The sequence below is a fragment of the Somniosus microcephalus genome, chromosome 31 (assembly GCF_052327205.1).
Source record: "Somniosus microcephalus isolate GS21.2 chromosome 31, FLI_Smic_1.0, whole genome shotgun sequence".
Lineage (NCBI taxonomy): Eukaryota > Metazoa > Chordata > Chondrichthyes > Squaliformes > Somniosidae > Somniosus > Somniosus microcephalus.
In genome coordinates this window covers 36,695,355-36,713,090 of record NC_141017.1, presented here as the reverse complement: position 1 = coordinate 36,713,090, position 17,736 = coordinate 36,695,355, and the positions used below count along the sequence as shown (strand labels likewise).

The 17,736-nt window shown below is 48.2% G+C and overlaps 1 protein-coding gene across 2 annotated transcripts in view; it reads right to left on the bottom strand.

The window, feature by feature from the left end:
- Window positions 1-7,975: 7,975 nt before the first annotated feature.
- Window positions 7,976-17,736, bottom strand: part of LOC147097753 (nucleus accumbens-associated protein 1-like) — a 31,878-nt gene continuing 22,117 nt past the window's right edge. For both annotated transcript variants that reach the window (XM_085971833.1, XM_085971834.1), the window contains exon 6: window positions 7,976-16,622. In XM_085971833.1, coding sequence (XP_085827959.1) covers window positions 16,357-16,622 — 266 coding nt within the window. In that variant the 3' untranslated portion in view covers window positions 7,976-16,356. The remainder of the gene's footprint in view (window positions 16,623-17,736) is intronic.

The window sequence follows — 17,736 nt, the reverse complement described above, 5'->3', positions numbered from 1 at the left end:
TTATCCCTCAACCAACATCACTAAAAAACAGATTATCTGATCATTATCACATTGCTGTTTGTGGGAGCTTGCTGTGCGCAAATTGGCTGCCGCGTTTCCTACATTACAACAGTGACTACACTTCAAAAAGTACTTTATTGGCTGTAAAGCGCGTTAGAAACATAGAAGATAGGAGCAGGAGTAGGCCATTCGGCCCCTCGAGCCTGCTCCGCCATTCAATGAGATCATGGCTGATCATCCAAACTCAGTACCCTGTCCCTGCTTTCTCCCCATATCCCTTGATCCCTTTAGCCTTAAGAAATATATCTAACTCGTTGGGACATCCAGTGGTCGTGAAAGGATCAAAAACAAAAATGATTTTATTTCAGGATTCTGACATTTGTGGTTTTAATTTTGGCCACTTCCAGCGTTGAAGGGTGATAGATATCCGGTCAGGATGGTGTCTGAGTTGAGGAGGACCATGGAGGTGATGGCGTCTCCACAGCAGTAATAGAGGTTACGGGGAGAACGTGAGGTGCTGTCGAAGTGACCTTGGCGAGTTGTGCCAGTGCATCCTGTGGCTCGTGTGCACTCTGGAGCGACAGCGCGCCGGTGTTGGATATTGAGTGTAGCGACAGACTAGGTGAGGCTGTTCTGAACTGGATGATGTTGATCTGCATGAGGGTTTTTGCGGCTGCACCCAACCAGGCAAGTGGTGAGTATTCCAGCACACTCTCGACTTCAGCCTTGTAGATAGTGAAGAGGCTTTTGGGGCTCAAGTGAGTCATGTGTCGCAGGGTACCTAGTCTCTGCCCCGCACTTGTAGCCATGGTGATTCATTCTTGGAATATGGGTGTCGCTGGCAACACCGGCATTCATTGCCCATCCCCATTTTCCCTCGACAAGGTGGTGGTGAGGAGCCGCTGCCTTCTCAAACCGCTGCAGTCCGTGTGGTGATGGTCCTCCCACAGTGCTGTTAGGGAGTTCTAGGATATTGATGCAGGAATGGCTGATACATCTCCGAGTTGGGATGGTGTGTGACTGGGAGGTGATGGTGTTCCTATGCACCTACTGCCCTTGTCCTTCTAGGTGGTGGGTTTGGGACGTGACATCCGGGTAACCTTCTGGTCAGTAGTGACTTCTCCTGCCCCGGAGGATGTTGGTGGTGGGGAACTTGGTGATGGAGGTGCCACGAAACTCTTGCTACAGTGACTGATCTTTCTCGATAGGAGATCTCTGGTCCGTACCATGGTGATGGAGGGATGGGTAACAGTGTTCATGCACCCTGGCTGCTGGACACTGCTAAACCAGGTTTTTCATGTCCTCCTTAGTACCAGGCCAATGTGTTACGGGGTGTGTGTATGTTCCAGATTGGAAGTGTCAGTGTGGTGATGACGGAGATTGGCATTGAGCACGAGACCACCAGCCTTCGGTGCCAGTACATGAACGTTAAACAAAGATCGGGCGTGATCCCTGGGCGATGACGTTCCAGTTCAGGCACCCAGGTGTTGGATCATCACAACTTAAGAACTGCCAAATACCAGAAATTAATTTTAAGGTTAGGCAAGAAGAACTTTTATTTAGACACCATTCGAAAGATCTCAAGCATGTTTCACGCAATGAATTACTTTTTGAAGCGATTGGATCTTGTTTGAGGTGCAGGGGCAGAAACCAGTGTTTCAGATATTTCCCGGCTGTGGATTGTTGCAATGAAATGACTGAAATTGATACACTTGAAAAATTTAAATGCAAACTTGTATTTCTAAGCTAAGTTTAAGGTACTGATTTTTCCCAGGGGGAGAAGCGAGGGTGTTTAAGGATCTAGAGAAAGGGTCAAGGGCCTTGGGGGTGTATTGATGGGAGGAACATGCAGTACATTGGCGTCGCGGCTGGTACATTTCCAGCCATTAGTTGATAATTCGGTTGTAACAATGTTTTAGTTTAAACTCTCTGCCCTGTTACATTTCTAATATGTACAAAGGTGTTTGTAGTAAAACAGGCATGTAAAATTAGCAGCTACTAGCCTCCCGCTTGTTATCATTACAAATTACATAGAATTTACAGCCCAGGAAAAGGTGTTTGTGCTCCACAAGAGCCTCCTCCTACCCTGCATCTCACCTTATCAGCATATCCTAATCCTTTCTCCCTCACGTACTTATCTAGCTTCCCCTAAATGCATCTATGCTGTTTGCCTCATTTGCCTCCCGACTCTTTGCTCGCCTTCCCGACAGTTTTCTTTCCTGACGGTACATTCCAGCCTCTTTCGGGGTGACACCCCCAACCCTTCCGATGGGGCAGGGCCTAGGAACAGGAGGAGGCCATTCAGCCCCTCGAGCCTGCGCTGCCTGAGATCATGGCTGCTCTGTGACCTAACTCCATATACCCGTCTTTGGTTAACAAAAAGCTATCCATCTCCGATTTAAAATTAACAATTAATCAATTGCCGTTTGCGAAAGAGAGTTCCAAACTTCTACCACCCTTTGTGTGTTGAAGTGTTTCCTAATTTCACTCCTGAAAGGTCTGGCTTTAATTTTTAGGTTACAGGAAACTTTGTGATATCCGGCACCGACGTGTTGCCGATCTATCAAAACTGCCGGACATACAAAGTTAATGTTGAAGCATACGGAGGTTTTCATCTCCGTATCTGACAACAAACACTGTTGCTTAGCAACAGCTTCTAAAGAGTCGGCTGCAAGCGTCTCTAGCTGAAGCTGTTGCTATAGCTACAGACCTTGCAATGCCTGACTGGGGAAAAAAAAAACTAAAAAAACTTATAGAAAACGGCTCCTGATTTTTGCCGTTAGATCAAGTATTCCGGACACACAACCTCCGGATAAACCAAAGTTTCCTGTATGCCCCCTAGTCCTAGAATCCCCAACCAGCGGAAATAGTTTCTCTCTATCTACCCTATCTGTTCCCCTTAATATCTTGAAAACTTCGATCAGATCACCCCTTAACCTTCTAAATTCCAGGGAATATAACCTAGTTTGTGTAATCTCTCCTCGTAACTTAACCTTTGAAATCCGGGTATCATTCTGGTAAACCTTACGCTGCACTCCCTCCAAGGCCAATATATCCTTCCTAAGGTGTGGTGCCCAGAACTGCAAACAGTGCTCCAGGTGTGGTCTGACCAGGGCTTTGTACAGCTGCAGCATAACTTCTACCCCCTTGTACTCTGGTCCTCTAAATACAAAGGCCTCTAGCTGCTCTTTTGTTTATCCACACCTTGGTGCGGCTGAGATCAGGAACTCGGCCTGGGGAGTACGGAGTGGATGCCAAGCCCGTGTCCTTTCCATCTGTGGGCTGGCCCATGGCTCTTCCAATCACTGCATCGCTCAACCATTAACCTACCTCTCCCTCAGCTGGCCTGTACCATTTCTAACAAGAGTAGTGATCCCTTCTGCTTCAGGTTTTTAATGTTTGTTTCCCTCTTCCCCCACCCCCCAGTTTTCTCCGCTCTCTGCTAAAGGGTACCTTTCCCAACTGCCCCATCTTCATGCATCAGGTTGGTGAGTGAGTATAACTTCCGGCCAGTAAACCATAAAATCAGGGGTGCACCGCCCAAATTAGAAACACTATTTTACTATGTAGAAATGCCAAATAATTGATACTTTTATTTTTTATACCATTATTTTTGTGCTTCGAGCACACTGTTTCACAGTCTAGTATGTGTTTAATTTGGTTTTTGCCTTCACTAACATTTTCTTCATTTTAATAGTTCATAGTTCAAACATTAAATTATAATAAAATGTCAAAACTATGGTTGAGACTTGTGGGAATAAAGGCGATTTAAATAAATTTTATACATGTTTTATTTGGCTTCATCTAGCTTCATTGGCTAAGTGATAGGAAACAGAGAGTAATGGTGAATGGTTGTTTTTCAGACTGGAGGATGGTATACAGTGGTGTTCCCCAGGGGTCGGTACTAGGACCTCTGCTTTTCTTGCTGTATATTAATGACTTGGCCTTGGATGTACAGGGCACAATTTCAAAATCTGCAGATTACACTATCCTCTAAACTTGGAAGTATAGTGAACAGAGAGGAGGCTAGTGATAAACTTCAAGAGGAAATAGACAGGCTGGTGAAATGGGCAGACACAATTTAATGCAGAAATGTGCCAAGTGATACATTTTGGTAGGAAGAACGAGGCAATAAAAACTAAAGGGTACAATTCTAAAGGAGGTGCATGAACAGAGAGACCTGGGGGTATATGTGCACAAATCGTTGAAGGTGGCAGGGCAGGTTGAGAAAGCAGTTAAAAAAGCATACAGGATCCTGGGCTTCATAAATAGAGGCAGAGAGTACAAAAGCAAGGAAGTTATGATGAATCTTTATAAAACACCGGTTCGGCCTCAACTTTGTACTGTGTCCAATTCTGGGCACCGCACTTTAGGAAGGATGTGAAGGCCTTAGAGAGGGTGCAGAAAAGATTTACAAGAATGGTTCCAGGGATGAGGGACTTCAGTTACATGGATAGACTGGAGAAGCTGGGGTTAGAAACATAGAAGATAGGAGCAGGAGTAGGCCATTCAATGTGATCATGGCTGATCATCCAAACTCAGTACCCTGTCCCCGCCTTTTCCCCATATCCCTTGATCCCTTCAGCCTCAAGAAACATATCCAACTCTTTCTTGAATATACTTAATGAACTGGCCTCCACCAGCCCTCTGTGGCAGAGAATTCCACAGGTTCACCACTCTCTGGGTGAAGAAATTCCTCCTCATTTCAGTCCTAAATGGCTTACCCCTGGTTCTGGACTCCCCGGCCATCAGAAACATCCTTCCTGCATCTAGTCTGTCCAGACCTGACAGAATTTTATAGGTCTCGATGAGATCCCCTCTCAATCTTCTAAACTCCAGTGAGTATAAGCCCAATCGACACAATCTCTCCTCATACGTCAGAGAAGGTTGAGAGGAGATTTGATAGAAGTGTTCAAAATCATGAGGGGTCTAGACAGAGTAGAGGGAAACTGTTCCCATTGTCAGAAGGGTCGAGAATCAGAGGACACAGATTTAAGGTGATTGGCAAAAGAACCAAAGGCAACAGGAGGAAAATCTTTTTTCATGCAGCGAGTGGTTAGGATTGGGAATGCAATGCCTGAAAGGGTGGTGGAGGCAGACTCAATCACAGCTTTCAAAAGGGAATTGGATAAGTACCTTAAGGGAAAGGGTGGGGGAGTGGGACTTGAAATGCTCTTGCAGAGAGTCGGCACGGGCTCGACGGGCTGCCTTCTGTGGTGTAACCCTTCTATGATTCTATGTATCCAGTCCCTTTAACTCCATAAACACTGTCGGGAGCCAGACTTTGAGGGTCGGAAGATGTTTAGAATGATGCACTGAAGATAGAAATTCTCCAAGTCGGGACAGCAGCTTACTTGTCTGGGTGGGCACGTCCTGTCCTCGGCCGATGGTGACAGCTAGCATGGTTTCCAAGAGGGGTCACTGGAGAGTGACTGGGAGCAGGAACCCTCACCTTAAGTCGAGTGGGGGCTGGTGCCCGAGACCATCTGCAGTCTCCCACCTGTCAGTCTGGCTGAGACACAAGATGAGGAGCTTCCAGGTCTGTGTGATTCAGCAGGGCACCATAATTATCCCTAGTTTATACCAAAAAAATATACGGACCTGCTCTGCGGCTAGTGAGCAAATGAGACAGATGTTGGTGATAAAAATGGCCACATGTTTAACGGGATCCGAAGACATTTCCCTGTCTGCTGTTTCAGTTTGAGGGATTGAACACCTGCATTGAAATAGCAGAGAGGCAATATCATGGGAACACATCAGATTGATCTTGGGCAGTAGTGCTAAATAGGTGATAGCAAATCAGCCTGGACTTCAATGGAAAAGAAAGCTAGTTTAAGTGTTCGTTCACTCTAGGGGCTTGAGCACGAAAATCTAGGCTGACACTCCCAGTGCAATACTGAGGGAGCGCCGCACTGTCGGAGGGGCAGTACTGAGGGAGCGCCGCACTGTCGGAGGGGCAGTACTGAGGGAGCGCCGCACTGTCGGAGGGGCAGTACTGAGGGAGCGCCGCACTGTCGGAGGGGCAGTACTGAGGGAGCGCCGCACTGTCGGAGGGGCAGTACTGAGGGAGCGCCGCACTGTCGGAGGGGCAGTACTGAGGGAGCGCCGCACTGTCGGAGGGGCAGTACTGAGGGAGCGCCGCACTGTCGGAGGGGCAGTACTGAGGGAGCGCCGCACTGTCGGAGGGGCAGTACTGAGGGAGCGCCGCACTGTCGGAGGGGCAGTACTGAGGGAGCGCCGCACTGTCGGAGGGGCAGTACTGAGGGAGCGCCGCACTGTCGGAGGGGCAGTACTGAGGGAGCGCCGCACTGTCGGAGGGGCAGTACTGAGGGAGCGCCGCACTGTCGGAGGGGCAGTACTGAGGGAGCGCCGCACTGTCGGAGGGGCAGTACTGAGGGAGCGCCGCACTGTCGGAGGGGCAGTACTGAGGGAGCGCCGCACTGTCGGAGGGGCAGTACTGAGGGAGCGCCGCACTGTCGGAGGGGCAGTACTGAGGGAGCGCCGCACTGTCGGAGGGGCAGTACTGAGGGAGCGCCGCACTGTCGGAGGGGCAGTACTGAGGGAGCGCCGCACTGTCGGAGGGGCAGTACTGAGGGAGCGCCGCACTGTCGGAGGGGCAGTACTGAGGGAGCGCCGCACTGTCGGAGGGGCAGTACTGAGGGAGCGCCGCACTGTCGGAGGGGCAGTACTGAGGGAGCGCCGCACTGTCGGAGGGGCAGTACTGAGGGAGCGCCGCACTGTCGGAGGGGCAGTACTGAGGGAGCGCCGCACTGTCGGAGGGGCAGTACTGAGGGAGCGCCGCACTGTCGGAGGGGCAGTACTGAGGGAGCGCCGCACTGTCGGAGGGGCAGTACTGAGGGAGCGCCGCACTGTCGGAGGGGCAGTACTGAGGGAGCGCCGCACTGTCGGAGGGGCAGTACTGAGGGAGCGCCGCACTGTCGGAGGGGCAGTACTGAGGGAGCGCCGCACTGTCGGAGGGGCAGTACTGAGGGAGCGCCGCACTGTCGGAGGGGCAGTACTGAGGGAGCGCCGCACTGTCGGAGGGGCAGTACTGAGGGAGCGCCGCACTGTCGGAGGGGCAGTACTGAGGGAGCGCCGCACTGTCGGAGGGGCAGTACTGAGGGAGCGCCGCACTGTCGGAGGGGCAGTACTGAGGGAGCGCCGCACTGTCGGAGGGGCAGTACTGAGGGAGCGCCGCACTGTCGGAGGGGCAGTACTGAGGGAGCGCCGCACTGTCGGAGGGGCAGTACTGAGGGAGCGCCGCACTGTCGGAGGGGCAGTACTGAGGGAGCGCCGCACTGTCGGAGGGGCAGTACTGAGGGAGCGCCGCACTGTCGGAGGGGCAGTACTGAGGGAGCGCCGCACTGTCGGAGGGGCAGTACTGAGGGAGCGCCGCACTGTCGGAGGGGCAGTACTGAGGGAGCGCCGCACTGTCGGAGGGGCAGTACTGAGGGAGCGCCGCACTGTCGGAGGGGCAGTACTGAGGGAGCGCCGCACTGTCGGAGGGGCAGTACTGAGGGAGCGCCGCACTGTCGGAGGGGCAGTACTGAGGGAGCGCCGCACTGTCGGAGGGGCAGTACTGAGGGAGCGCCGCACTGTCGGAGGGGCAGTACTGAGGGAGTGCTGCACTGTCAGAGGTGCTGTCTTTCAGATGAGATGTTAAAACTCTCATGTGGACATAAAAGATCCCCTGGCACTATTTCAAGGAAGAGCAAGGTGTCCTGGCCAATATTTACCCTCAATTAATATAACAAAAACAGATTATCTGGTCATTATCACATTGGGAGCTTGCCGTGCGCAAATTGGCTGCCGCCTTTCCTACATTACAACAGTGACTACACTTCGAAAAAGTACCTCATTGGCTGTAAAGCGCTTTGGGATGTCCGGTGGTTGTGAAAGGCACTATAGAAAGGCAAGTCTTTCTTTTAATGTCACCAACAGTTGCTTCTAGACTAGACGGCAAGTAACTAAACAGGAAGGAAAAAAGTCGTCTTTTTTTAATAGTCACAGGCTATGTGATACATAAACTTTACAAGTATTGGTCAATATAAGCAGGAGCTGGAAAAAAAATTATGCACAAGTATTTTTGTACAAAACTGTTATGATATTAAAAATGCTGATCGGCACAAACTACATACAGATGACAGTGATATACATGTAAGGCAACAGCAACAACAAGCCATCAGCAATGGGTCTGGACTTGTATGATATTTTATCCCCCCCCCCCCACTCTTCAATCTAAATTTAAATTGACAATATTGAAGCCAAAATAAGAACTATATATACACATTACCCTAAAAATGCTTTTTAAAATTTTTTTTTCGAAGCTAAAAAAAATCCTTTCCTCACAGATTACAGGTAAAAGTGCAGTCATCACTTTAGGACTCCCTTGGCAGGTGAGAGAGAAGCTTTAGATGATAAAAGGGGAGGTGGATTTCACAGGCTGGCCAAACTAAACATTGGCAAACCCGTTCAACACGTTCCCCTTCAGCTTGAGAAGCCCATCCTCAGCAAGGCAGTACACACAGCTAGTCACCTTACGCTTAACCCATAACTTTGGGATTCAAATTGTTATTTGTAAATGGAAAAACTGCTGAGATTAAACATTTGGAAGTCTTGTATTAAAGCTGTATTATCTCTACTTTTAGAAGTACAGTAGTCTACTATCCCATTTTCTGGAGCCCAGATATCTTTTTTCCATTACATTCTCCACCCCCCCACCCCCCACAAGTAATTTTCCATCTTGTTTATTACCACCCTGAGTGTCATACAATAGACCTTCTACAACATGGCCTTTTGAGGCAACAGAGCAAGCTATAGTGTGCTTGGTTCTCTCATTAATGAAGAGCCCTAAAGAACAGGTGTTCAATGAGGCTGTGGTGGAATGGAGGGCTACTGTTTCTCCAAATAAATACACATTTTACCCGGCCCTCAGTATTAGTGAAATCACAATTATTTACTCCCACTGTACAGAATTCCATTGTTCAATCCACTTCCCATTCACTCCCATTGTACAGAATTCCATTGTTCAATCCACTTCCCATTCACTCCCATTGTACAGAATTCCTTTGTTCAATCCACTTCCCATTCACTCCCATTGTACAGAATTCCATTGTTCAATCCACTTCCCATTCACTCCCATTGTACAGAATTCCTTTGTTCAATCCACTTCCCATTCACTCCCATTGTACAGAATTCCACTGTTCAATCCACTTCCCATTCACTCCTGTTATATGCACGTTGATTGATCAAGTCACTTCCCATTCACTCCCACTGTATACAATTCCTTACCCAAGTACAAAATTTTCCCTAATTTTGAGTTCTCACATTTTATAGTCAGTGCAGCAGTCAGTAATCATTTGCACACTAATACTTTTTAGATTATTTTTTGTATAAAAGTGTCTGAATTTGGATCCAGTGACAGCACAAGTCATTCGAAATACACCGAAGCATTAATATTTAGTTGATCATCTCAAGTGCCCAACATAATTCAATTGTTCTAGTGTTTAATATTAAGACATCCGTAATCTTGGTTGCACCTAACTTTAATCTTTCATTTTGTCACTCTGCGATAGAATCCAGGGAACTAGATGACTGAGAGCAAGTTGAAAAGCAATAATTCAACTAAACAATTCTGATCACGCCATAATCCCCCCAGTTGCCAATTGTTACTCTGTATAAAAAAAAACTATTTTGTTTCCACGCGAGGGGTGTTTGTCACACTTCTAATATTCTTTCCTGTTTCAGTGTCAGCCTCAAGCAGTCCTAGGTCAGGGCATGATGGTTAGCCGTTAGCCTCTACCCTGCCTCAGCCCCAATTACATCTCCCAAATCACATCTCCCAAATCAGAGTGTAGGCTCAGAGTGTCAAACTAAGGGCACCGTTGGCCTGCATGCACAGGCAGACTGAAGAAGCTTTCATTCCACTAACCTGGGGTCTCCCTACAGTGTATCACTGAGGCAGTGCCAGAGAGGCGAGAGCTAGAATGATGCTGTTGTCTGATTCAGTACTGCATCACATGTGCCACATCTGCGGCAGATAAGCAGGAAGTAAACTGCAGACTGCGTATTACTCCGTTATTGAAGCCAGCTTCATCTACTCGCTCTCTTGCCTTTCACTCCTTACCTTTTGGAAGTTTGCTGCGGTGAGGTCTTAGAAAGGTCAGCAAACAGCTGCCGAGTAAAACACCTGAGACCGTCAACATAATGCAGACGCAGTATTGCTGTTCTGGCATTAAGTGTCAATACCACGTTAGTAAGTATATCAAAGAGGCAGAGACTCATTCTTTCACCAACTCTCCCTGTAAAAGGACTTTTGGAATCTATAACTGGACTCCCAAAGAACGGATATGTGCGATACACCCCTTTTCCCTTCGCCCCTCCCTCTCCTGAACGCGCGGCCTCCGGTTGGTTCCATGGGTACTGGACACCTCAACCAAGTGGATATTCTTCACAAGCAAGTCGGGGCAACGAGTGCCAGCGGGCCGCTTGACCTCGGGGAACGGGCTCCATCCTATCCTCCGCCAACATTCACACACACGCGCTTCCAGCAGCGGTCCCTGAACAGCAGTCAGAAGTGGGAACCCTGGCTGATGTTTAACCTCCTCCCCACCTTATTGTAACACTTCCTGGCTGTGATCAGCACACTCGGGACAGACTGGACATCAATCCTCGGACCTCCTGGGTCTGTAGGCTTCACCTACTCACTGCATAAATTCACCGGGTCATTGGGGGAATCCCAGTCTCTTCCTGGTGAGATGCATCCAGGCAGTTCTGCTCTTCACCACAAACTCCGAAGGCTTCTCCATCTGTGACCTCCCAGCCCCACTGTCAGTAAACCTCTGCTCTCATCCTGGGAGAGGGACTGGAGTAGGAGGAAGAGGCGGAGAAAAATAATGCTGAAGAGTCCCAACGTGTGAAACACGCAATAAAAGCAATTGCCAGCAAACGATTTCTTGTTGCGGTACAAGTCTCTCCTATTTCCCAGCCTCTTGGTTGACCAGATCTCACTAGGGTCGCCAACTCTGTTTGGCCATATTCCCGGAGGCTTCATCACATGACCTCCTGCCCCCACTCTTCCGACATGTCCATCCGCGCGGCACCCCGCCCTACCACAGCCAATTGGGAAGCGAACAGACTCTGTTCCCCAATTGGATGATTCTTGACTCGGTCAAACAGCCTTTTTTCCCCCCCAATAATTGTATAACTAATAAATGAAAGTGTTAAAACAAAAATTAAAACAGAAGTCTTTTTTTTTTTTTTTTTTTTAACACCCCGCTGATTTTTTGCCCGGGTCTTGCTCCCAGCAGTGTCCCGGAGATTAATTTTCAATTCCTGGAGACTCCAGGGCAATCCCTGGAGGGGTGGCAACCCGAGATCTCACCCTTGCTTCCAAAAGAGTGACTGTAACCTGTCAACAATAACGAGGCTCCCCCAGGTGGCTACAGTTAGCCTCCAGATAACAGCACAGAACCGTCTAAAAGAAAAATTAAATTATCGTACCGAACAGTGCATGTTCTCCAGCCATTGTTACTGCAATAAGTTAAATTCTGCCGGGCTGGGTTTCTGCTTGGAAGCTGGGAGGGGGATTGACTCAATATTGTGCGCATGCACAGCCGTTTAATTAATAAATCCCGAATCGCAGGCAAGGGCCAGCAGTCTACAGTGACTGACTATGTCAAACTCTATTTTTATTACGTGACTCTGGAATTTTTGCAGGTCGAGTTCTACAATTCCATCCGTTTTTCTGTAAAAACGCGAAACCAGTGGGCCTTGCCTCACATATGCAAAGGGACTGTCCTTCCCTAAAATTAAGGCCACCGGTTAATGGTGGCTGAATAACTCAAATTGTATTCCTAGTCTCGGGGATTTTGGCATCGCATTCCATGCTAGAATTGGGCACTGCACCTCCAGGCAACAGAAAGGGGGAGGCCAGGCTCCTCCTCCTGACCGCTAGCCGGTGTCTCCTGTCTGCAGGTGCCAAGCAGAGGCGAGCATCAGGCTTGGCAGTGATGCTCCGCACACTCGAATAGCCAGAAGGCACGCACCGTCTGGGCTCACACACATGAAGAACGGCTACTTGGCTGAAGTACCAGACGGCTGACCCGGTCGGTGGAATTGTAGCCAAGCGGGAGTCACCGCCACATGACAACTGGCCAAGGCCGCGAGAGGACAGTCTAAGTAAGGCCTTTTGAAAACTTAAATAACAACAAAAAATGCTGGAAAAACTCAGCAGGCCAGGCAACATCCGTGGAGAGAAATTAGAGTCGACGTTTTGGGTCAAAACCCTTTATCAAGACTAAAGAGGCACAGGGAATGAAATAGATTAAGAGGCCGGGCTGGGAGAGAACAAAAGAGAAGAGACATTAAGAGGTATTCAAAACGAGACGAGATGGTGATAGGACTAATGGAGACAAAAGACGGCTCTAGATTAGGTTTAAAAAGATTAGCCTTTTGAAAACTTGAATGGATTGACAAAGGTTGTAAAAATTGTGCAAAAAAGGTGTTGGCGAGCAATTTACTCTTTTTCTAAGGTTAAAAATGTCCTAAATTTCTTGGGCACCAGAATTTGAATCTTCCTTTACATCTATAATACTGAAAGGACCCTATTGCTGAGTGGAGTAGCGAAACACAAATTTCCCTCTTCTAGTTCCCCTGCTTTTAGTAGGGTTCTCAAAATGGCAGAAAATACTCCAGGAACAGCTTTAGGAAGGGTCTTCTAAAAAAAGGAAGGGGTGGGGGGGGATGAGGTAGGATATTGTGATGGGAATTTTCTTAAAGGGCACCACTCATTCCCATGGAAACACAGGCGATTGGTAATGGAAACCAGCCTTAAAACGGGAACAGCTATCAGAATGTGGAGTTGGGAGATTGTGCGATTGACAAAGAACAACCCAGGATATTGCTCTACCCAATGATGGTATCCAACATGGCAGGAGGTCATTGCCACAATAGTGCCATTATTTGAACACACTACCTGGTACACTACCGGACTCCTCCCCGGCCTCAAAAGGAAGACTTGGGGCTACCCTACAAGTGATGGACATCCTCAATATTGTATATTGGGCTGGGGAGGACTCACTGAGTAACTCTTCCAACTCTACCCCCTTTCCCTCCCCTGCCCCGCACAAGCACAGGCCCTTGCTGCAGCCCTCCCAGTAGCTAAGACATCTTCTGTGATCACGTTAAACACCTGCTACCCTTTATTCACACTCTTCTACGGGAAATCAGCTGATACATGGGTTGGCAATACTGACCTGTAATTGGCAGACAGAACGCAGGACAAAGGACACGGCCACCTTTAAAATCCACACTCCGACTGCACATAGTCCATGATATCAGAAAGGTTAGACCAGCTGACACACAATGGAACCAGGGGGGTCTCCACTGTGCTTCTTACGCAGATCTCGCTAGCAGTGCTATCCCTTAATTAAGAGAAAGATGTCAGACCCGCGACGCTAGCCCAGGGCACTGGTAACCATGGTAATCATGGCGTTGTTTAGACAAGCCTATCAGTGGCAAAAGACAGAGCGGTAGGATTCCCTTTGAGGACTGAAGGGTCTATTCTAGATTCAGTAACAAACTGACTCCCTACCCCTATTTAAAAAAAAAAATGCACATTAGTGACATTTTATTGAACTATAGGAGAATCCTTCTCTGCTAAAGTGTGCTTTTTCCACAAAGTGTCTCTCCCTCTCCCTAAACTGGATGTGACTATAGCGGACACTACAATACGTATCGTTAATTTTAAAAAAGTGATCACTATTTCTATACTTTTTAAAATATATATATTTAAAATGAACTGGCGTCTTATTATATAGTGGAGGTGCATTGCCCTACACTGATTTAAGCTCTGTACAGACTCGAGCAGCCAGTCCTGTTATTTTACATTGTTTGCTTTGGTACCCCCATGGAAGCAGATGTCACTCAATTTATTCTGCCAATTTTTGTGCTGATCAAGGTGATGGAACATGCAACGTCAGCATCAAGAGCTCCCAGGTCAGGTACAGTACCGTTCGATGCAGCGTAGAACCCTCCGACACTGCCTCAGCAATGACAAGAGCACCCCAGCCGCACCAGTGTGATGCCTCTCCATTTTCCAGGCCAGCCACCTTATAGTGTTAAATTAGAGACAGCTTTGTGCGGTGGACTAGGTTGAGATTGCCTAAAACCACCCCACGTGTCTGTGCCGGATTTCAACACAGGTCCCAGAGGTTAAAGGCCAGTGTCTAACTCACTGTCCACCTAGCTGCTCACCCACCCACCCCCTGACTTCACAACACATTCATTGAAAAAAACCAACCCTCCATTATCTACATACCAACTGGATAATTACAGAAGAGAAGGGGAGATTTAGTAGAGGTGCTCACCAACGTCTCCATTAAGCTGCGCGGCCGCATGGCTCTCTGGACCTCCCGCGCAGCTGGCTCGCCCGCCGGCTTTCTGAACAGGCCGCGCAGCCTTAAAGGGGCTGAGCACCCCCAAAAATATTAACGGGAACATTGGTGCTCACAATGACGAGGGGTGTTGAGAGAGTAGATCGGGAGAAACTGCTTCCACTGGCAGGAGGGTCGGTAACCAGGCAACACAAATTTAAGATAATTGCCAAAAGAACCAGCGGAGAGATGAGAACTTTTTTTTTCCCCACACAGCAAGTTGTTGTGATCTGGAATGCGTTGCCTGAAAGGGCGGTGGAAGCAGATTCAATAGTAACTTTCAAAAGGAATTGGATAAATACTTGAAGGGGGGAAAATTTGCAGGGCTCTGGGGAAAGAGCAGGGGGGAGTGGGACTAATTGGAGAGCTCTTTCGAAGAGCCGGCACAGGCACGATGGGCCGAATGGCCTCCTTCTGTGCTGCATCATTCTATAATTCACTACCCATTATCCACCGGATGTATTTGCTAGTCAAAGCTTTGCACAAAAAGTGCGCAGCTCGCTAATGTTTCTGTCGTCATTTGTATCGTGTTGGGTGTTTATTCTGGAGCCAGAATATTGTTGGCCTGAAGTCACCTGCCATTTTCCATTGGGACCTGCCATTTTTCCATTGGGGGCGGGGACTGCTCCATTATGGTGGATGTGAAAGTTCCAATCTGTGTCTGTGTGTGCGCGCGAGCGAGAGCTGCTATACTCTCTACAGAATGCACCAGTCTCTGCATCAGAGATTGCATCATATAGAAGGTAAGCAGATGAACAGATAACGTACCCACGGTCTGTGCGATCCCCTGGACTGGGTTCCATCGCCTGAGGGGCTCAGAGAGGGATTTCCCCAGAGTACTTTTTTCCCTTATTGGCCTTGTGTTTTTTTCTGCCTCTCCCAGGTTATCTGGTTTGTTAATTACATACATTTTATCTGTAGGGACATATAAAGGGGTGGGTGAGGAACAAACATGGCCAATGAAAGGATTTGGAAAGAATTCAGTAGGATGTGTTGTGACAGGGTGAGCTAAGCGGGGTAAGTATTTTTTTTTAAACTGGTTCCTGGGAAAGTTGAGTCATTTGGAACCCTTTGTTGAAGAGATATTAAGCTGCGGTCGTGAATCAGATCACACACTTTAGCAGAGAAAGATCTTGAAATATAGTCAGCGCAAGCCAAACTCGGATCCATAGCGATTTCAGTAAAGTGGAGCAACAATCTCAACATGTGAAGTCTGCCCTTGTTCATCAGCACGCACTGTATAGAACAAGCAGAGCGGCTACTGCAGTCCTCAAAGGTTTAAAAATTATTGCAATTGCAGTAAAAAGAGCAGTTTAAAAAAAAAATCCTTCAAGACCGTAGCTTATGAGACTATTATTAAATATTATCATAGTGTTGATTTAGTGAAACAAAAAAAAAACCGGGTGCGCGTGAAGTACACAAACCTTGTGTCAACTCCAGGTTGCCTCGCCCCAACGCAGAATGGGGTCACCTTCAGGACTTTAGACGGAGGGGAAGGGCCAGGAGCGCAGGAAACTAATTGCGAGTTAGAAGTGTAACAGTCTCCCATTGCGGACAGGCTGCCTCAACCTACCCGATTAATCTAGGCCGCAAGTGTTCAGGGTTCAATCTAGGCAGAGTCTTTGGGCGATTGGCACATCCATTTATTGCATGCCCTGGCCACCCACGACCTATGGAACTGTGCAATACCTAACCCATTACATTCCACCCCCCTCCCCGCTGTACACATCCTAAAGACTCGCTGATGCAGAATAAATCGTTTTTTTTTTTGTTTCTGTACCACTGAATAGTACTTGTGTACACAAGATGCCAGATTTTTTTTTTTTTTTTTCTTTTTTTTTTTTTTTTGCGCGCTCTGCGACTCATGGATCATTCTAGATTGAACCCTGGATTTTGACACTTCCTTCCAAGGTGGCTCCCGTCACTGGGCGGACTCCAGGGAAGATCCTGCCTCGCCGTCGTGATTGGCAGCGTCGAAGGCCTGCTCCGCGTTCAGTACGTCCGATTCGAGGCTGACCCCTGTAGTGTCCGAGATAAAGGAGTGGTAGGCGTCTCCCTCCACCATCAGCAGCTTCAGTTTGGGAATCCAGCTCTTGCGGACCACCCGGCGAGCGTTGGTGCACATGTCCGCTGCAATGGCATTCATCTCGCTCTCCTTGAAGTTGGGGGCGAAATTCTGGCAGTAGACTGGAGTGGGGGGGAATAAACAACACCAGCGTTAGAACAGTTTGGCTCACTGATCTCACATATTCAACATTCTCATCATTCATCAAGAAACTACTCATGAAATAACACTGGACGGCCAGCTGGTGGCGCCGTCCAAGGAGTATAAATACTCGGGCGTTGGCCCCAGCTTTCCAGGGACATTTTGTAAGACAAGGAACTAGTGAAGTACAACTAGACCTCCATGTTCTGAAACAAGTTGATTAAAGCCTTGCTTTATACTCAAACCAAGTGTGTAGTGAGTTTTATTACATCAGTGGCCATTCTTCGTGCGAGAGACTAGTTGAGTGTCTGCAGGTTTGTGAAGGGAATATTACAAACAGACCCAGTCTGGTGCTCAGCCACCTTCTCAGCGGTCTCTCCAGAACAATCAGAAACAGGAACCCTGGCTGGTTCAATGAACATGAGGGACTGATTATCGCTCAGAAACCAGCATTTCCACTCCCTTTAAGAATTTTTTAATGCTAAATTGCAGTACTTGTGTCTCATTGATGTGGCAAGTATTGATATTTGCTGGATGTTATGCCATATTAAATCACTTGTCCTACCCACGATATCCCGAGTATGCTTTGTAAACAAGACTGCTAATATTTACTAAACCGTGCTTACACAGGCTGATCACAGTACTGGACCAACTTTTATTCTCATTATCCTGATGGCCTCTTCAATTCTACCTCTCTCTCCTTCTTTAAAATCCCCCTTAAAACCGACTTCTTTGACCAAACTTTAAGCAACCCACCTTAATGTCTCCTTCTGAGAGTCGGTGTCAAATTTTGTCGGCGTGCACTCCTGTGAAGCACCTTGGGACGTTTTACTCCGTTAAAGGCGCACGTTGTCGGTTTTTGCGGGTGTTGCCCAGCAATGTTCCCGCTAAGGTGCGCGAGTGCGCGGCCTCGCGGTGATCTGAAAGGTCCCGCGCGGGCCGCTCGCCGGCTTCTACACTGTAAGTACCGCGCCTGCGCAGAAATTTAAAGGGACCGCGCATTAAAAGAAACAGGCTGCGCAGAAAGAAAGCGCAGCTTACGGGGAACACTGCTCCCCAACACAGAAAGGTTTGAAAACTAGGAATGGGAAACAC